The sequence below is a fragment of the Scomber scombrus genome, chromosome 15 (genome assembly GCF_963691925.1).
Source record: "Scomber scombrus chromosome 15, fScoSco1.1, whole genome shotgun sequence".
NCBI lineage: Eukaryota > Metazoa > Chordata > Actinopteri > Scombriformes > Scombridae > Scomber > Scomber scombrus.
Window position 1 is genome coordinate 11,231,407 of NC_084984.1, and position 20,958 is coordinate 11,252,364.

General features: G+C 39.1%; 1 protein-coding gene across 1 annotated transcript; it reads right to left on the minus strand.

Annotated features, from left to right (window-relative positions):
• Nucleotides 1-332: 332 nt before the first annotated feature.
• LOC133995732 (macrophage mannose receptor 1) lies at nucleotides 333-19,609 on the minus strand. Its single transcript, XM_062435205.1, has 50 exons — nucleotides 19,549-19,609; nucleotides 17,528-17,673; nucleotides 17,306-17,418; nucleotides 17,017-17,156; nucleotides 16,497-16,720; nucleotides 16,302-16,408; nucleotides 16,096-16,214; nucleotides 15,843-15,978; nucleotides 15,224-15,306; nucleotides 14,989-15,108; nucleotides 14,782-14,883; nucleotides 14,538-14,696; nucleotides 14,172-14,254; nucleotides 13,824-13,965; nucleotides 13,676-13,720; nucleotides 13,392-13,559; nucleotides 12,248-12,367; nucleotides 12,042-12,152; nucleotides 11,903-11,935; nucleotides 11,623-11,760; nucleotides 11,279-11,425; nucleotides 11,030-11,164; nucleotides 10,717-10,874; nucleotides 10,478-10,622; nucleotides 10,302-10,356; nucleotides 10,144-10,210; nucleotides 9,898-10,031; nucleotides 9,764-9,807; nucleotides 9,493-9,666; nucleotides 8,929-9,083; nucleotides 8,686-8,799; nucleotides 7,964-8,079; nucleotides 6,742-6,896; nucleotides 6,440-6,645; nucleotides 6,159-6,336; nucleotides 5,844-6,068; nucleotides 5,002-5,171; nucleotides 4,840-4,910; nucleotides 4,265-4,365; nucleotides 4,048-4,167; nucleotides 3,289-3,426; nucleotides 3,052-3,206; nucleotides 2,865-2,964; nucleotides 2,497-2,732; nucleotides 1,621-1,804; nucleotides 1,255-1,503; nucleotides 965-1,147; nucleotides 799-858; nucleotides 461-612; nucleotides 333-377 (listed from the first exon to the last, which is right to left on the minus strand). Exons 1-50 carry the CDS (start codon nucleotides 19,607-19,609, stop codon nucleotides 333-335), a joined length of 6,522 nt encoding a protein of 2,173 aa, XP_062291189.1.
• Nucleotides 19,610-20,958: the final 1,349 nt, after the last annotated feature.

A 20,958-nucleotide genomic window follows, 5' to 3' on the forward strand; every position in this document is an offset into this window, starting at 1 on the left:
AAAGAAAACAAGAATTACACATTTTTTGTTTTTGGCGGTAAAGGATGGTGAATGAATAAAACGTACAGTGAATAACATATTTAACATTTCTGAATTACTCTGACTTTATATCACTATGTCGCTGTAAACATTACAAAATAACCGGGAGATGCAAAGAAATTAAGTTTTATCTTAATACATCTTTTTTTTATTTATTAGTTAATTACAATATATACAAAGCTGATTAATCTTATAAAACTAGACTAGACAGTCATACTACATTATCACTGATTTCCTTTAACAACAAAAAAAAGCATCACATTTGACAAACTGTACAACACTTGGATGATGTTTTATGTGTCTGATTCTCCAGCGAAATTGGGGTTGATGAAAGCAGGCTGCAACAGAAAAAAAATGACACAATTGAGCATTTACACCCATTAAGAATTCAACCACGTCTTTTCACTTATTGATAACTTACCACATCAGTCGTAGCGGGAGCAGTGGGCGTTCTTGTTGGCAGGCTGAAGTTCGGTTTGTATCCTCGCACGCCGATGACGTAGTAGAGCATTCCTCCTATCAAGGTGACAATCACGATGGCTCCGATAATTGCACCAGCTATCACTCCTGCAGCTGTACAAACACACATACAGCAGATGCTTCAGTAGAGCTCATAAACAAATTTAAACTCCCAACATTTTTTTTTTTTAAAGCTTTCAAACATGTAATTCATTGTACAACTAATAACCATCAGCTGCATGAATGGGAAAAGAAAGAAGGAAAATTGAATTGAAATGTGTCTTTTGTCACACTTACTGCTGCTGCCACCTGGAGCATCAGTGGGAAAAATGGGATTTCCACCATCATCTGTATTATAGTCTGGGGAGAAAAAAAAAATAATTTTACATAGAGAAGCTGTTAATCTGCTCATCCTCTTCAGTGAGAATCCTTGAAAACTGAGCCTCCAGTTGAAGAAAATCCTTACACTGGCGGTGGCGGCATACGAAACCTCTCTTCTGCAGGCAGTTATTGTCGTTCCAGCGCCCGTCGTTGTACATCTCCACGCAGTTCTCCTCGGCCACATCCCCGGGGTGAAAGGCCAGGTTGGGCTCGCCTTGAGCCCAGTTGATGAAGCCCAGAGACGTCTTGTCTGTCCAGCCCCAGCCGACTAGAACATCAAGCCATATTTGTATGTGTAATATTTATCTCTAATATCAAAGCTAGTGTCTAAATGAAACAACATTATCAGTGTTCTTTAGTCAATTCTACACTCACAGCTGCTGTCCCTGGTGAGGCCGATCCAGAGGTTGTGACGTTTGGTGACGTTGATGCTTCTGATGAACTCCACCTCCGCTCTGCTGTGGATGGACGCCAGATCTGCGTTGGCAGACTGGCAGATAGTTCGGGAATCGGGCCAAGAGAAGCCCTGCGGACCGTTGTACACAGAGTAACAGTGGCGACCGTAGGGAATCCAGAACGGCAGACACTTCCCGTCACCGGGGGCGGGAGTGGATGGCGGATTCTCTGAGAGATGATATAAATTAATACGTTTAGCTTTGTGCTTTTGAGCCTAAAACAATAAATTAGTTAGAAAAAAGGATGAAAAAGTCAGTTCAGTTCAGTTTAAGTTGCCTTTCATACCAGACGAGATCTTGCAGATGTAGGCTTTAGCTTGGTCACACTTTGTGTCGTTCCAGGTCCCATGGAATGGCCACGCTGCGTGCATACTCACGCAGCCCTCACCCTTGATGTTACTGGGCTCTGCTGGTCCCCAGTGAGTGAAGAAAACTGGCCAGCCGTCTGTCCATGTGTAAGAGCCATTTTCCTGCATTAAACCATGACACAGTGTGAGCTTTCCTCCCTGATAACAGAGTTTTGGATGAATTATTTCAGGTTTCAAGATGTTTGTCTTTGAGATTTCTGCCTCTTCTGTGGAAAGTAATTCAAACTGTTCACACATTCAATGCTGGAGAGTAATAATAACATGTATTCAAGTACTCTCCATGTTCTGCTACTACACACAGCAGCAGTAAAACATTTTCTCATTCAAGTGAATTGGGAAGTTTTTCCATCTCTATTACATTTCAATGCAAAAACTACATTCTCCACTGCATATTATGGTCAGTTTACATAACATTGTACAACACCTTGTTACACTTTAAACTCCTTTAAAGTGATTAAAATAGGCTCATCTACAGCTTTTAAAGGCTGCATATGTCATAGAACATTAGTATATAATATACATGTATGGATATAATGAGTACTAATGTAAATTTTAATTCTTATACTTGGGTACTTTTACTTAAGCGTGACTATACTTTTGTAATTTAGATAGACCAACCCAATATTGCAAGTTTAATCTTAACTCTGAAACTGTAAAATAATTTTGGAAAATTGTAATATATGAATTCTGAATGTCAATTAATGTTTCTATCGTACACTTTGGCAGTTAATAGATTTTGCTTCAAGGTACTTTGAATATGTTGGTTGTTTAAGTTGACGATTGACTGACAGCACCTTGCGCCTGAGTCCGATCCAGGCGTCCCCTTTCCCCTGTAACACCGCTCCAGCGACGAAGGCCTGGTCGTAGCTCATGTCGATGCTGGCCAGGTTTCCTCCCTCCTTCCGGCAAGCCTCCTGAGCCGCATCCCACTTCGCCGGCTCCTCCACCAACTTGTAGCAGTTCCTGAACCAGGAGATGTAGCCATCAGGGCAGGGGCTCTTTGTAGGGGGAGGAGGTGCGATGCTGCTCGCTGATGTGGAGGCAGATGGAGAAAAGTCAGTGAGTCGGGCCTGAAGAGGGATGGAGCTTTCTGAAATGCTGGTTAGTAAAATGAATGTAATGATATTTGAGCAGGAAGAAAACCGCTGGAGGTTTTACTGACATTTCTTTCTGGAGCAGACGAAGCTTTGATCTTTATGACAGCCGTCGTCATTCCACTTGCCGCTCACCATGTGGGTGTGAGTCATTGCTACACAGTGTTCCTGTAAAGAAAAACAAGAAAGCTTGAAGCAATTTAACTAAAAATGTATTTGTCAGTCACAGTGTCTAGGTTTTATTACAAATCTCACCGCTCCTCCTGCGTTGTTGGGCTCCTTCTCGTTCCAGTTGGTGTACAGTACAGGACTGATCCCATCAGACCAGGCGTACTGATTCTCTACCAGGGTATCTGACAGACCGATCCACACGGGGCGCTCCAGGTCCCTCAAGTAACTCGACACAAAGTCTGAAAGAGAGGAGCTGTCGTTATGACCTGCAGCCACTGGACTGTTAAATCCTTTATAGATAATGTTATCTGCTGAGTTTACCGTTCTCATACTGGTCATCAATAATTGCCAGATTTCCTCCCTGCTGTTGGCACCAACTCCGAGCAAACGTCCAGTTGGCTTTAAGATCATCTTTCTTCCCTTTGAATAAGAAGCATTTATCCTTGAAACGCATCCAGCCTGGGGGGAAGGAAAGAATACACTATTAAACATATTAATGAGCCACACCAGACTGGTTATCAAGGTACTTTACCACACTGATGCAAATATCAAGTACAAATCCATTAAATCACTATGAAATAGTCCTTCTTATTGATTTGTTGTATTGATGTATGTAAAGGTCTTTTTTAGCCAAAGATATTCAAGTAAAAGCTTTATCAGTATTAACAGTATGGAAAAATCTGACAATTATTCATGTAAATGTTGAATTTTGAAATATTTTTGAATGATCTTACATATGGTCACTCTGGTTATTTGATATAAATGTAATTATTTTTCAGATTTCCTTTCCTTTCCAGGACAGTATATGTGGTATCAATTCAAAATAAACTACAGTGCCCATTTTCAGTGTGTTTAATTATAAGTTTTTGACAGCAGTGGATCTTTATAGCACAGAGGACATCACACATGTTGCTTCTTATTAGGGTCTTCAAATTTTTTGTCGGTAAGAAAAATACAGAATACAATCAAAGTTATCCTTTAAAAATACATTATACACATCTATCAATGTATAACCTCTATGTTTAAATAATTCAATCATTTTGGTGTGTGCTTATTTTTGTGTATGTGTGTGTGTGTTACCTTCAGGGCAGTTGCCCTCCCAGGGCTGTGTGGGTGGAGGAGGGGTGTGGACATCTCCGGGGAACTTCTTACAGACGTAACCTGCTCCAGCACGACCACAGTTGGCATCATTCCATGAACCTTAACAAGTCAGAGTCCTTCATAAATATCACAGCTGAGGGAGGAGTCCGTTCGGTACAAAGGAGCAATAAATAATCAGTTCATGTGATTTCAGTACCTTGATTTCTGTTCATCTGAACACACTGTTCCTCCCCGTTGGCATTGTTGGGCTCACCTGGACCCCAGTGGGTGTATGTTATAGGTGAGAAGTCCAACCACCTGTGAAGATAAAGCAGACGAACTGTGCCATTGACCTTTTTCATTGTAGTATTCACATCATTTTGAAATAGAAATTATTATAGACAAATAACCTCTCTTAGAATTGATGACACCATTGAGTTAGACATTGAGGCGCGATAATAAATAAGTGACTGACTCTGTGAAGAATTTAAGTGTGAGATGTTATATCTAAAAGTTTTGTGTGAATTGAAAAATACAAAGTGGTCTTATATTTTAGTTAAATCACTTTGGGTGCTTTTATAATGTCCAAGAACTTGTTTTATTATTTACAGCTCCAGGATTTGGTCCTTAATGACATCATCAACTCAGTTTGTTTGTCAGCTGCTCAGATTAAAGAAACACATGATCATATTTTTTTTTTTAAACTGCGTGCAACAATAGCATAAAAATAACATCATCCCTTCAATTTGACCTCAAATTAATTGAAATCCCTGAGAAATGAAGCAAACATACGCGTATTGTCCGTTTGCAATACCAAACATGGCCATTCCGATCCAGGCTGCAGAGATCTCGCCTGTCCCCACCTGGACGAGCAGTAAAACAAACATACTCAACTGTCACGTATTACAACATATTCTACACTGTAGCGGAGCTCTGAAAGTAAAATAAGCCCACCATGCTGTTAACGTATGCCTGTTCGTCTTTGTTGAGGATGGAGACGAGTCTGGCCTTCTCTTCAAAGCAGCGTTTCATAGCCGTGGGGAAGTCCACAATGTCGGTGTCGTTGTAGTAGTAGCAGATGTTGTTGTTCTTCCTCCAGCCCGGGTTGCTGCCACAATCAGGAGCTGAGGGTTGAGAAAGCAAACACAGCGATGATATGAGGGATTCCTAATAGTAACACAAAGCCTGATCTATATATTAATACTTTTCCATTAATTTCGCAAGAAAGTGTTTTATCCAAATGAATGTGAGGTATCCTGTAACATAATATTTACTATAACTCTTCATGTAATTGCACATTTTGAATTTAGGCTAATATTTGCTTCAGTTGTTCACTGTTTTTGTAATTAACAGTTTCTTTTAACTTAAGCCATCTAATTTGATCCCTGTGTCCTCAGCCTGTGGATGTTAAATTTCAAAATTGTTCTACATAAGTAAAAAAAAAAAAAAAAAAAAAAGCACTTCTACTTACTGCTTTACTTTCGGTGTACTTATAGTATTTTTAAGCAATTAAATATGTATTTACTGGCCTTGATTTAACCAGATGGACCCACCAAAATTAAAAAACAACTTCTTTTTATAGAGAAACATGGCAAAACATTCTGTATCAAAGGTTAAGTTTGACACTTGTACTTTTGAACATTCAAGCTCAACATTTATATAAGCTACCGTCATCAAATCTCTGCCACCTCAGGTCTAATCTTTTTCTCGTATAAATTGCTTTTATACGAGAAAAAGAAAAACACAACTTGTCCCCTCTGTAAAGGAAGGACGGGAGCATTTTGGGGACAGTTTACCTGGAATAGGAGGTGGGGGCACGGGGGGCAGAATGGGGTTCTTTCCTTTGGAGATCATGCATATCCAGTCCTGGTGAGCGTCACAGTTGAGATCGTTCCACCAGGAAAAGGTCCCATTGTTGGAGCTCACCATCTCTATACACTCCTCACGGCCCTCGTGGCTGTTTGGCTCCCCGAAGCCCCAGTTGGTGTGGGACAGAGCTGTGCCGTCACTCCAAGAATAGCCTAGAATATAAGAAAGAGTCATCAGGTTTTTTTTTGTGTCATCTTAATTTGGGGGTTCGGTGCTATGTAACACACAAATATTAAACTCACCTCCTTCTGTTGGGTTTTCCTTGAGGCCGATCCACTTGCTGGTGGCCTTGCTGTACAGAGCCAAGAACTCTTCCTCCTCCTGAGTGTGGATGCTGACCAGATTAGCTCCTCTGGAGACACAGTCTTCATGTGCTGCTCCCCAGCTCTTCTTCTCTGACCACTTCACATTGTGGAAGAGCTGCGATATATCAGGAAAAAAAATGAGTGGTGGAAAAATGGCCCCTGCAGAGATGACTGTGGTAGAGAATATTTTTAGATGTTTAATTCACTGCCTTAAATACCTTGTAACATTTCCTGAAGTGGGGCAGGGCCGTCCAGCCCTCCACACAGCCCTGTGACGGAGGAGGAGTTGGGGCCTTGGTGGGTGGGGTGATGTCAGGTCTGGGTTTCTCACAGATGAATGCGAATTTCTCCAAGCACTCCTTGTCATCCCAGAAACCGCCAATCTGACCAGATGTCATAGCCACACAAGTTCCTTCCCCGTTATCTAGAGATAAAAAGCAGATCAGTGTGATTAAAGGTGTATTTCGCGCTGAAATATGCCATTTGTGATGTGTGTGTGTGTGTATGATCTTCTCTGTACCTGGCTGGTTTCTGTCCCAGTGAGTGAAGGTGAGAGGTGAGCCGTTGTCCCAGATGTAGTCCACGCCTCCAGCTGTATCGCCTCGAGCACGAAGCCCAATCCACCACAAACCCGTCTTTCCTGACAGTGTCACTGTAAAATGCGCCTGCTCATAACTGCAGTGAAACAGAGAGAAAAGAGAATATTTAAAATCTGTCAGTGAAGTAGAAAAAGATTTTATATGCAGCTATATCAGATGTTCACAACAGAAACTGTAAGATGATAAATCTGCCACCATTATGAATTCATCCTGTCCTTTTTCCCACTTACAGTTCACATATGTGACAACCAAGGACAACATCACAAAAACCTTCAATTCCTACATATTTCAAATCACACACATCCATAAAGAGAAGTTAAAAACACATATTGTTTAATGTTATTGTCCTCCAGAAAAGCAGAGGATAAAGAAATAAAGTAGTTCAGATAATGAAGGAACTGAGGTCATTAATGAAAAGTTGAAGAATAGAATTCATTTAATTAGAGCTGCAACGATTAGCTGATTAGTTGATCAATAGAAAATGGATTGGCAACTATGATGATAATTGTTCATTCATCATTTTGAGTCATTCTAAAAGAAAAAAACCTAAAATTATGTCAGTCCATTTCTTATTTTTTTTCCTCTATTCTCTATTTTCTTGTTTCTTTAGTGGATTGTTAGTCAGTACAAATCAAGACATTTGAGGTTGTACCTGGACTATGGGAAACCATTTTTTAACCATGTTCTGACATTTTTTAGACCAAATGGCTGATCAATACATTGAGAAAACAATCAACAGATTAATTGACAATAAAAATCATCTTTAGCTGCAGCCCTGTATACAGTCTGGTTTAGAAAGTATTAGGAGGGTTGGGAAAAGTATGAAGTGTTCTTTGAGGAGATACAGGTGCAGGTGAATAAACGGAACAAGAAGAAATAGCAACAAGAAGAAAAGTACAGCTTCTTTATGAGCCTTGAAATCATAAAGGCAAAGATGAGTGCAATATACAGGATGTGTTACAGGAGATGAACTGAGAGACTACAGCTGGGAGAGACTGACACCAGATACAATATAAACTATTAAAACTGAAGGATCAGAATATTATTCAGCTTATCCCCATTAGTTTCTGGAGTGTGGAGTTATTCATACTAACAGAAGCCTCTTGCAGATCGGCATCTCTGCTACTTAAATGTCCAACTCACATGTCTCCAAGGTGCAGCAGAAAGCCCTTCTGACCTTCACAGAAAGCCTTAGCATCCGACCAGCTCCTGGGTGTTTCCTCCATCCAGTAACAAGCGTAACCGTACGCATCCCAGCCCTGACACATGTGGCAGAGGTGAGCTTATTGAAGTGACTTATTCTGTTGCATGCACCGTAGCTTCCTCTCAATAAGCATTAAAGGACAGATTCATTATTTTTCAAGTCTGTATTAAAACAAAAGTCAGGTGCCCATACGGACACTGAAAGAGGTTTTATATTTTAATTATAGTAATGGAAGGCATCTAAATTTAAAGTTGTCGTTTCGTTCAAAAACTTATTAAAAGTTTAAGATGCTAATGAGTCTCCAACAGCCTGAGTAAATCAAATCAAGTAGATATCTTTCAAGGTAAACAGTCCTTTTAGTACCAAATTCCTTCTTTATGTTTTTCTCTTGAGCTGTGCTGTAAGGATGGTAACAAAAAAGGGAATTTGGCACTAAAGAGACAGAAACTGTAGATTTTGTGCCATCACTTAAACAGAAAGTACAAGGTATGGTATCTTCTAATGATCAGTATGAACAGTACATTTGTTAATTTGTGCACCTGACTGTTACTTCAAGACAGACTTAAAAAGCATGAACCTGTCCTTTAAAACTTGTACATGATGCTGCTACATTTGCATACAAAAACATAGAAATAAAAAGTATGTTTGACATTTGACCTACCATTGGGCATCCATATGCAGTGGGTTTCACAGAGGGCAGTGGGTAATGTGCTTTGGGCATTTTGCATATATAGGTATTCAGTTCGGTGCACGTCACGTCGTTCCATCTGCCAGTCTGCAACAGAGATGAAACACAGATAAGAATTACCATCATTCACTTCATTTCAGCTCTGGATCTGTCATATAAAACAAAGAAACACAATGTACTTTATGGATGTGTGATATCATTGCTCATTCCTCTCACCTGATACAACATCTCCACACAGTCCTCGTTGAACCCATCGTGGTTGTTGGGTTCTCCCGGAGCCCAGTAGGTGAAAGTCGCCATGTGTTCATCAGACCAGGAGAACATACCAGGTATAGCAAGATCATTCAGACCAGTCCAAACGTCACTGGTGGCTGTAGAGGACAGAAAAAGTTATGCTGTCATTCATCTTCATTCATATACGCAATGTATTATTTCATTTTCAGTTATAACACCTGTGGAAAATGTCTCTCATTCCTAGACATCAAATAATAAATCATGCACATTTTTTATGTGATTTCTTTTACTTCTTTTGATGTTGCCAGCCGACCAAAATGCAAATTATTTAATTTAGATTTCAAATTTGATCAATACATTGATGCTGCACTAAAATAATGCAGTCAAATAATATTCTATCTGCATTATACTAATGCTGACAGTGTCAAAATTGAGTCAGTCCCTATAACTGTTTTATGTGGGAACAAATATGTAACCTAAACCTTACTTCTGCCTCCCTTCTGTATCATTAAACTGACAGTTTTGTGCTATTTTTGAGATCCGTACCCATGTACAGGTAGCTTTCCAACCAGCTTTGCTCCGTCATCGAGAGGATGGATACGAGTTCAGCACCAAGTTCCCGGCAGGTGTCCTGAGCATCACGCCATGTCTTTTTGTCTGTAGAAGGTTTGTAACAGAAATCTCCAAGCTCATACCAGTCAGGTCCTGAACATCTCAGCTCTGTATGAGAAAGTAAGATGATTCAACGTCAATGGGAAACTAAAATCTTTTTATTTTAAGTAAGGGGATAGGTTTAAAGTATTATATCTCAACTCACCTCCATCTGCAAAAGTGTAAGACACAGCATAGTCTCCATTATATCTGCAGAAATGAAATACATTATTATCAGCTTCTAACGTCTATTGAACTTCACAGGGAAAAAGGATTTCATTTAGAAACTCGAGCACTTACTGTCTCGTGGTGATGCCGTGTCTGCTGGAGCCAGCATAAAAATTCTGTCCTGGAGCTTTCAATAAAGTGCAATCTCCTCCTCTATCATTTAGGATCACTCCAGCATGGAGAGCTGCTGCACAGATGTTTGAATCCTATGAGAGGTGATAACAAGAAAAAATAAAGCATATATTAAAAAGGAAAAAAACATATTTCGTAAATAATCTGCAGAGATTGTGATTCAATTTAGACAATATATTCACATACCCCACGATATACTGAAGAACCATATACTATGTAATTTTCGTTAGCGCAGCCTGCTGGACAGTGTACACTGAAAAACACATTAGCATCAGTGTGTATGATGGATGGAATATCACAAAATAACATTAACCATTTCCAAAAATATGTCATGTCTGACTCACGTCATTCGGTCGTTGGAAAAGATGAAGTTGGGCTTGTTTGCACATGTGACTGCATCTGTTGAACCACAATTGTTCATTATTGACTATCAGCATTTATGTGAAAACATGTGAAGTTATAATATGTAACTTCTGGATTTCAGAAGTAAGCTTATTCTAGCTGTCAAATGTTTCCTTACAGTCAGGTGTGCATCCTAAGACGTCAAAGCGGAGGCCTGCTTGACCGTTGAACTCCTGCGGGAGGATGCGGACGTACTGAGCTGACACAGGTGTACCCAGCAGCTGAGTTTCAGGAGTGTCTCTGTCTGTGGCGCCGAGGAAAAACTGGAAATGATGGAAATCAAGACTGATTATTTAAGCCAACCAGACCTCCATTTTAAAAGTTTGCTTTTGAACCAGGGAAGTCTTCTTTACTCACCTGCCCATCAGCAGTGTAGTCAGTCCAGGTTGTTCCGTCCATACCGTGCTGGATCTTAAATTTGGTGACCCAGTTGTCTTGTTGAGGACAACCCTGGATTACTATCCCTGTTACTTTTCTGGTCTGGCCCAGGTTTACCTGGATCCAGCTTGAAGTTGCTGGAGAAGGGGACATTAGATATGGTTTAAGGTTTAACTCCAACATCAAATAAAGATAAAGGTATTATTTGTGGCAACAATCTAAACACTGTCATAGTTATTAACTAGTGATTAAAATATTATTTAGTATGTGTGACTGTTAGGTTGGTACATACCGCTTCCTGACGGCATCCAGCAAGAATTTCCAGTCAGACGGGCTTTGTTAGGAGTATAGGCACCAATAGAGGAGGAAGCAGAGAGCTGGGAGTCTGTGATGTTCCTGTCCTCGACACCCAGGCCGTGCAGACACACTGGGGAGGAGTCAAGTCACACAACATTTATTATTATTAAAACACTTAGGATAATTTTTGGTAGTACAGGAGATATGGAAGAATGTGAATAGAAGAAGAACAACACAAGCCCACCTTTCTGTTCACATGTGTGGATGATCTCGAGGTATTTGGAAACAGTAGGGCAGGGGTCCACCTCCGTGTGGGCGTACACAAAGCAGAAAGGACGGTTGTCACATAACTTTCTGTATTGAGGAAGGATACCTTCCACTGTGCAGCTTCCTACAGAACAATAAACATCTTATCGGTTACACATAGAAAAGCAATCATCGATATTTGTGATTTATTTTGATTTACACTAGTCAAAGATACACGCTGGTGAGTAACTGTGGATGAAGACTAGATGCAGACTAGATACATTTTAATCTGTGTTTGCATTTGTAATTGATGAATTTGACTGTGTGATTAATGTGCAGCACCTCCTCCTGATTCATCCAGGTGTGGACAGATGTCATCACTCTTCCGTCCAAAGAAAGCAGACTTGATGTTAATGACGCTTTCATGTGGACAGTGAAGGACGGCAGACGAGTCCTGACACACGATCGCTGTCATATAACCTGCAGCAGAGAGAATTCACACCATACATTTATTGCCGATATCTATTTGTAAATTTGCAAATATAAGTCATCATAACATCTATAATCTTTCTGTTGTTCCAAATATGTCACTTTGGAGGAAATAGTGAAGTTTCATCATTACCATCATGAGGTGGAGGAGGCTCGGGTGTATTTCCTGAAAGAGGAAACATGAGCACAGTGTTACCATCATGTATCAACACTCTAAATATTGTCTTCTTTTTGCAAGTGTCAAAAACAACTATTCAAGCAACATGTCTCACCTCTCCGCTTGCAGATGTATCCTCTGTCGTTCTCACACTCATCGTCGTTCCAGTAGCCGTTATTAATAAGTATAGACAGGCAGTCTTCACCGAAGTAGTTGTCTGGGTTACCTGTGTGGAGAGACGAGGCAGGGAGAGGGGGGTTCAGTGGTTTTGCCATCCTTATATGTTTGTGAATGAATTTGCATATTTGGCTTTAAATGTACCTGCATTCCAGCGGATGTATCTGAAAGGAGAGCCATCTGTCCACTCCCAGCCGCCTTCAGTGATGGAGTCATGACCACCCATCCACAGAGAGATCCCTGTGGGACTCTGCTGGATCAGACCTGGAGAGGACACAAAAAATACAAATTAATACAAGTCAAGCAGACAGCATGTGAGAATTCATTGGTCTTAGTATGCTCCTTATTGCAAGCCTTTAGCTCTTTAAGAGAAACTTGAACCAGCCTGAAAAGCACTAATTCACCTCTTTGGTGTGGTCAGAAGTGTGCTTTGTTGCACCTGTAAATATACCCAACAGTGATGTTCTGACATACACCTGTACACTTGCAGCAAGAGAAATAAAACCACTGGAGGGCAGCAAAATAAAATAAAAAAAAGTTTTTTAGAGACGCCATGTGTAGAATTTGAAATGTTTCCTTTGACACCCCCCAGTGGTAGTATCAAAAAAAGACACTTTGGTAAATGCCAATGTGTGCTTCTTTCAACTACACCAACAGCACAAAGAGTTTTTTCACCATAATAGTTTAAATTAAAAAAACAAAAACGGATGTCATCAGAATATTTTGTATATGTAACTGTACTTATTGCAATAAGGTCAGAGTATTAGGGCCACTGTGATGGAAAAAAGGCTGGGATTGTGAGAGTCAATATATGTTGAGAAAAAGGTCGGAATTTCATATAAAAGGAAAATTATTACTATTAATATTTTAAAAAGGACATTTTTATGGGAAAAGCTGTATTATGTATGATAATTAGGTGCCTATTGGTGAAACCCTTTAACTTCAGGTTATCCAATTTCCTCTTTTGGCATACAAAAAGCAGACAGACAGCTCTTACCTGTTTATGACAGTACTGAAATCTCATGTTAGCATGATGTAATCTGGAAATATTACATTTGAATTTTTGTATTAAACTTTCTTTTAAAAAGGAAACTTCATTCTCACAACATTCTGATATTTTACCCTAAATAATTCAAGTTTATTCCCAATGTTTCTAGATTTTGCCAAATATCTGTCATATTAAACGCATACTTAAGCACACACAAAAACTATACAAAATGAATAAGCCATTAATAATATAAATAATAAAGAAAATCAGAAGTGTGAAGTTAAGATGTAAAAATCCTACCTTGTATGAACGCCTGTTCAAAAGGATCAGTGATACTGACGAGGTCTCCACCCTGGTTGACGCAGTCGGCTCGAGCTTCTGCCCACGTCCTTCTTGACAGGTAGTTAAACAGGTAGCAGTAGTCATTAAACGGGTCAGACGTCCAAGAACCACATTTTTCATTCCACCCTGCAATAAATACGACACACACCGGTTCACATATGCATACGTCCAGATAAATAAACACATATTATCCTCTTCAGGCCATGCTTTAAGTGTAGAGATAAGTGTAGTATGGAATTAACCTGGTCCAGATGTTGGGGGCTGGGGAGGAGGTCCTTGTCCCTTGGCTATAGAGAGACAAGACGAAGAAAATCCATAAAACATAAGATTAATGTAATTGAAGAAACATTCATAGAAAAAAAACAACAGTATTAATTAGGAATATCAGACCTTTTTTGCAGATATATTCCCTTGCGGTGGTGCAGAAGTCATCGTTCAGTGTCCCAGGGCTAGGATGAGTTGACCCTCTGATGTGTACACAGTCCTCATTATTCCAGTTGTCTGGTTGGTTTGGAGCCCATGGGAGTAAATCCTGTGATCCAGAGAAAAGAAAAGTAGCTCAGTCTTAAAATGTTGCTTTATCACAAGAAGCTTTGCAGTCTGCAGCACTTTAAGGATAGGACAGGATCGTCTCAAGAATCCAAAGATTTCTAAATGTTTGTGATTGTGGAGATGTTAATGTCAGACTATTTCACAGTTATCTGTATCATGTAATATGTTAATGGTTTTGTTACTTACTGAAGGAGTTCCATCAGTGTACACAAACTGGTTTTCAACATTGATGTCGTTCAATCCCACCCAGGCATCTCCTGGCATGTGAGCTGCAGAAAAAAAGACAAGATTCAAGATGTAGTTTGTTGTCATTGCATACACAAAAAAAGTGAAATGCTCTACCTCCACGGCAGTGCAACAACAAGGATAAAGATACAGACAGGGGAAAAATTAAAGGAAAAACCGATACAGGTCTGAATGGGTGACAACTACAGTGCTCTGTTATGCTGTGGGGGCCATTTTGCTGGCATGGCTGGCGTATAATTCATATAATTTCTTGAAAAATATTTCATGATAAATTTGATGAACTAAAATGCTTTACTGGCTGCTCACCAATTAGGAAACTCAGCTCTTCCTGCGAGTGGAAGCTGGCCAGGTGACCCTGCTCACTGCTACAGTGAGCCTCAGCGTCCTGCCATTTTTTCGATGTCTCAGTCTCAAAATGATAGCAGAAGTCCCCGTACAACAAATATCCGTTGTCACAGTGAGAATCTGAAGCAAAATGAAAAATAAACCGTTAATAACACAGTAGCTTTAACTAGACAGTGTGTGATGACGGGATATTAGTCTGACTGACCAGGAGCTGAAGTCGGTTTCGGGTTCTGTCCACCCGTCATCTCACAGATGTAACCCAGGGTCTTGAAGCAGTTGGCTGTTTCCCATTTACCGTCATAATTTCCTGGAGGGAAAAATAAACTCACATGTTGGTTTTACAATGCAAACCTTAATTTAAAATATTTGGAAGTATTATTTTAAGGTGAGACTATCAGAATGTGGATCCTACCTGTGAAGATCTGTCCACAGTCCCAGACGCCTGCAGTGTTTTGGGGCCAACCGGAACCATAGTTAGAATAATTAATGTCTGTTTTATCCACCCATTTGAATTGGCCGTCCTGGTCCTTGTCTGGTTATATCACAAACAGGAAAATGAATAGAAAGTCACATTTGTCAAGATAAGCATTTTTTCTATTTTTCACAGTGAACATTAAAACGTACAGGCTGTAACATGTAATCTGTACCTGATAAACCAATCCAGATGTCGGGAATGTCCACTTGGTGAAAGTCTGGAAGGTACGCATTAATGAAGAACTGTTCTTCTTGACTGCAAGAAACACAAACATGACAGACAGTGCTGGATTATCTTCTGTACTCACCAGCATTTAAGTGCAGTGTTGATTTGTATGTGTTTAGATTGTATACGAAATTCCTTCAAGCAAGATTATCTAAGAATTTTAACAGGGTATTTAGGCAAATATTTCCCTCAGGAGTAGGTGGAGACCAACACAGAGCCAGATTATGAGTGAATATCAGAATTACATTTCTCTGTGTCTCCTGGATGTGTAAATAGTAAGCTGTTTGCTTAAATGTTTGCCGTAACAATTGTATAAGGTGATAATATGACAATGTTGTGCTGCCACTAAATTGGAATAAAACCATTTAAATGTTTATCTGACTTCCCAAAACATTACGTAACCATAGCAGAAGAAGAGAAGAGTCATGAAAAGTCTGACTAATAAAATCTTTGGTTAATAGTTGACATTAGCTACCATAAGTAACTGGTCATATTAGACCAATTGAAGCTGAAGCAGCAATACACCTGATTGTGTTGAATTTCACATGAATTGAGTTCTTTCATACCTCTCTATAATGAGCAAGTGGGACCCCGTTTCAGAGCACTTGGTGACGGCGTCGTGCCAGGTGGTCAATAGATTGATGTTACTGACCATCCAGTAACAATTGCCAGCAAAACTGACCCAACCTTTAGGGCATATAGCTGGATGTGAGATAGGAAGGAAATTGTTAGAAAAACAAAGAATCCAAAAAATAACATTGTTCTTTTATGGGGCAAGAGATATCCTCTGTGTGTGTTTCAAAAAACAATCCAGCTTACTGTTCAGAGGTCGTTTACACATGTAAGGGCGCTCATGTCTGCACACATGGGTCTTCCATTTCCCAAATTGGTCTGATGGATCTTTGATTATTGCAGAACATGTGCCGGCCTGTGTATCACTGTTGGAGAACACACGTTTAAACCATGACTGCACAAATTAACATTTAGGTCTAAATGATGAGGTAAGATAAGATATGATGTCTTACACTGTTGGTTGATCAGTGGCCCAGTTTGTGTACGACACTTGTTGAGCGTCAGACCAAGTAAACTGACTGTTCCCCACTTCAACTTGACATGATATCTTGGTGCATTTCTGTAGAAAGAAAGCTCATCTTTAGATTCACATACTCAATATTTATATGCAATATTCATGTAAAGGGAGTAAATGGGCTTCGACTCACCAGAGTGGAAAGGCCAATCCAGAGGTCAAACTGAGTCGAGTCCAGTGTTCCTGTGATGTACTGCTCTTCTGGTGCTGAGATAATAGACACCAGGTCTCCTCCGTCCTCCACACAGTCATGTCTGGCTGCTGCCCAGCTCTTTCTGGTGTCTGCCTTCAGCTTGTAGCAGTTTGAGCCGTACGATCTCCACCCGTTTGCTAAGTCACACTGTGGGGCAGGATTTGCTGAAGAGGAGGAAATAAAATATATTGTTAAGTGTAAAGTGTAATTAGTCCTGTCAGTATGTGGGGTCTGAGCTCATGGAGACATCATTTGGCAGGGTCAGAAATTATATTTCAAGGATTAAACATTACAGACATGCAGCTAGTGGAAAAGTTGTAACGTTAGCCTGATTGTGGTGATACTGAGTGCCAACAGCAGCTGTCACTTCCACACACTTCCACTCGCAACATAGGCTGTGAAGTTTGGCTGCTCAGAGACAGCTCTACAAAATAATGTGGACACTAGTTGGTGGACTTACGATTGATGTACTTGCAGATATATTTCCTCTTAACATTGCAGTTTTCATCATTCCACCGTCCACCGCTGCTTCCTACCACCTGACCACAGTCCTCACCAGGGTCTGCACCCCAGTTATCAGGCTGGTTTGGCATCCAGTATCTGAAACAGGAGAGAGAAGATCATTTTGGATACATTTGAGTAAAATACTTAACATACTTTTGACTCTTATCACACTTTGATTCAAGCACATCTTTAATAAATAATAAGTAATGTTTTCTAATATATGCAATGGCATCAGTATTACATACGATATTAATTCAATAAAAGGATTCCCATCACTCCACTCCCAGACACCTTCTATGCCTTGGTCATTCAGGCCGATCCAGTAAATCTCTTGGTTGACTTGTGTCCTCAGCCATAACTAGAAAAATAACATAAAACACATGAAGCCAGTGTCTGAAAACATAAGAATAATTTACCACAGGGTACAAATATTTACCACATCAGGAAACTCGTGTGTGTTGCCTCACCCTCTCATGAATGTCCTGAATGCTCATCAGGTTGCTGTTCTGCTCCAAACAAAATGCATTCGCCTCCACCCATTTCTTTGTATCAGTTGAGAATAAGTAACATTTATTCTCATTCTCCCTCCAGCCTTGCGGACACTGGCCATGGGCTGAAAATACATCAACACAGCATACTTTTATTTTGCACAAATATGTACAAAACATGATAATCCGCAAATAAAAAAGGACATTACAACAGAGCACCGCAACACAGCAAAGTAGTTTAACAGCACATGTCCAATACAAAAGAGAAGTTTGCATTTCTTTGTTGTTGCTGTGACCTAATTTATCCATGAAAGGGAAATACTTTTGCAACAAATATGTCAAAAACATCACAGCTCATCACTGAAGCAAACGCACAAGTGCTTTAAGATGCAGTTCCTCTAAAGGCCACTAGATGCCACTGGCAAAAGTAACAAGCAAAACCCTGAAGAAATTAGATTATCAAAAGCTAATGTTGCTTTTTCTCATGAGTCTAACGCATGTGTCTCATGGAAATATTTGACAATATTATTTTATTTAGAGTGGGCTGTGACCGTGACTGCAGCTGCAATTGTTGCTTATTGCTCACTCAGTCTTTAAATGTCAGTTTTATTGGATTCTTATTTCTTCTTTGAAACCCCAGTCCAAAGTCCTAAATTCTGGATGATCCTACAGATCTAACTTTATTAATATAATGATCATATACAATGATTTTGAAAGTTTGAAAAATAGTATTTGGCAGCAAAAGTAGGAGTTTTTGAGCAGATGCTTCCTAACACAAATTTTGAGATTGAAGAGATCTATACCTGCTGCACCACAATTTGTCTTAATAGATCATTATGTGAATTTGATAGTCAATTAAACACATATTAAATGCAGAGATCTGTTAAATGTTGTGTTAAATTCACAATATAAAACGGCTTTTAAATATCCTTTTTGCAAATGGAGATGTGTGTAGAATTGATGCACCATTCACACAGATTAAAACACATAATGGTGTAAAATCATTCAATCAGGAAGAACAGTACAATAAAAATGTACTGTAAAAGTACTCTGATTGTTTTGGTGGTTCAGTTTTTGTCCAGTTTCAGAGACTGGTGAATCATTTGAATGCACATCAATCATAAAAGTCCCATGACAGATCCACAGTCCAGCTGTGTCAGTCAACTCTCAGCACCTCACACAAAACTTTGGGTAATGTTTGACTTTAACAACTTCTACAGACTATATAGAATCACATGTTTTGCACACATCCTTAATGGGTTGAAAGACCACACAAACAACATCAGATACAGCCCTTAAAAGGCTAAATGATTTCATTCAGTTTGGATGTTCACTGGTCCTGGTTTTAAAATACACCAGAATCCTCTCTTTCTAAAGAGGACTGTCAGCGCAACAGTAGAGGAGCAGTGGTTTGTCAAATCTTTGTCACATCTTGTCAAGATGTTTATTGTGCCATAGAAAGCAGTAAATAATTAGTTACATACATTTTGGCCCTTTAAATGAATCGCACAAGATGGAAGTGGAAAAGGTGATAACAAAAAAAACAACCAAATGTTGTAAGATACATGTCAGATACATTTTGTGTAGGTGTAATCTTATAAAATGAAAAAAGGGTGAGGTTTCTGTTATATCCATATGTGAATACACCACTCAAATTACTCTAGAATTAAATGCAGGTTTTCACAGATTTGTCAACTTCCTGTGCTCTTCATTTCATTAATATTATGGCAAGTCTAAATATTCAAGATTTGCAGGTCTGTACATCAGGGGTGTCAAGCACTTGTACTCATTTCTTCAAACCTGCAGCACAGAGCACAAGTCACAAGTCTCACACCAAAACACAAGTAAGATAAAAAATCACAAATTTCACTCCAGATTTGAGATGTTTCTACCTGTTAATAAACTTCTGTCTTTAAGGATTGCAGATTTATGCTTTCTCCCTCTGAGGAGTCAAAAAAGCTTCACAAATAGTTGAAAAAAATGAAATAAAAAAGACTTACCACAAGCAAGAAGAGCAGTAAAGCTGATCAGCTGCAGAAGAGATCTTTGTCTTCTGTCCATTTTTACTTTTCTATGTTCACCTCTCAAGGTGTGATTATACACATCCTAATAGCTTTACACTATTCAGCAAACTCCTCTGAGCCTGCAGTGTGTGTGTGTGTGATGTGATGCTCTCTAGCTCCGAGTTCAGACCTCTGAGCATCTTCTCTGTCGTTCGCCTCTTTTCAGCATCTGTCCAGGGTCCAAAGACTGAAAGCAGTAAAACACAGATGACAAACACTTGACCTCTTGACTCAATTTCTACATTACAACTTACGATAATTTGTAACCAAATAAAACTACAATGTTTGTTATTTAGATTCCAACATGTGCAATATTATGCATAAATAAGAAAATAGCAATTAGTAATAACAAAAAAAAGACTAAATCTAAAAACTTTCTAAAAGGTAAAAACATTTTTGGAAAACTGCAAGACAGATTATGGTTAATTATAAACGTTTTCTTGCATTAACTATAGTCTTTATTTTTTTTTTTTTTTTTACACATTACTTGTTGCTGGTTGTGTTAAAACAATAAATAGACTTACCTAATGATGCATTAAAAGGACTGAAATATTCAATTTGATGCAATTGCTTCATGCATTTTCATTGTTTTTACTCAATAATAATAGCTGATATCACACATTAATACGAATGCACAAGATTTATTACTTTTTTTTTTCTCTAAAACATCACAAACCTTCATGAACAATCGATTCAACTTGAGCTACCTTGATGATAACTCATTAAGAAGTGTTCATCCCATTTGACAGTGAAACCACAAAGTCCAGGAGACTTTATAACAACCACATGTCCACTGTCAATAAACTTTATACAGCTACAACTATCCCTCAAACTATTACTTTTTAACTCAGTTTAATGGGATGTTACAAAACAATAAAGACAAATCTGCAATCAAATTCTCATTTACAATATATTGCTAAGGAGACCCAACTCAGAGTTGATCAATCCGACCTGAGTTTATGAAACGACTACTTTGCAGAAAAATATCATTTTATTAATCTTAATTGAGCAAATGGAAGAAAGAGAACCATAAAGGTAACTCCCACAAACTCCCAGAGCTTGTGGTGTATGTTGAGGGTGACTTTTCATAACTGAAGTGACTTTAAAAGGGGCATTACCACAAACTTGATTGCTGAAAGGTTTTTGTTTTTTTCTGGCCCCAGTTTATAGCAAAACCAAAATTTAATGAACTGTTAAAGGAAAAAAACAGAAGAGTCCCACCCATGAACTTAACATATAACTTTATTGTACCAATTTATACCAATAGCATGTAAATAAAAAGCACAAGATGGAAGCAGTCATAAGGAGGAAGAACAATACAAAGTACAGCAAGTTTACAAAAGACTC

Bases quoted from the DNA above. Each gene is read 5' to 3' on its own strand.
- LOC133995732 (XM_062435205.1), bottom strand. From the start codon at position 19,609: ATGGACAGAAGACAAAGATCTCTTCTGCAGCTGATCAGCTTTACTGCT. The intron at 10,357-10,477 runs GTAAGGAAACAT...GTGGTTCAACAG, and splicing joins CTTAGGATGCACACCTGACT to ATGCAGTCACATGTGCAAAC. The intron at 4,366-4,839 runs GTATGTTTGCTT...TTATCTTCACAG, and splicing joins ATTGCAAACGGACAATACGC to GTGGTTGGACTTCTCACCTA.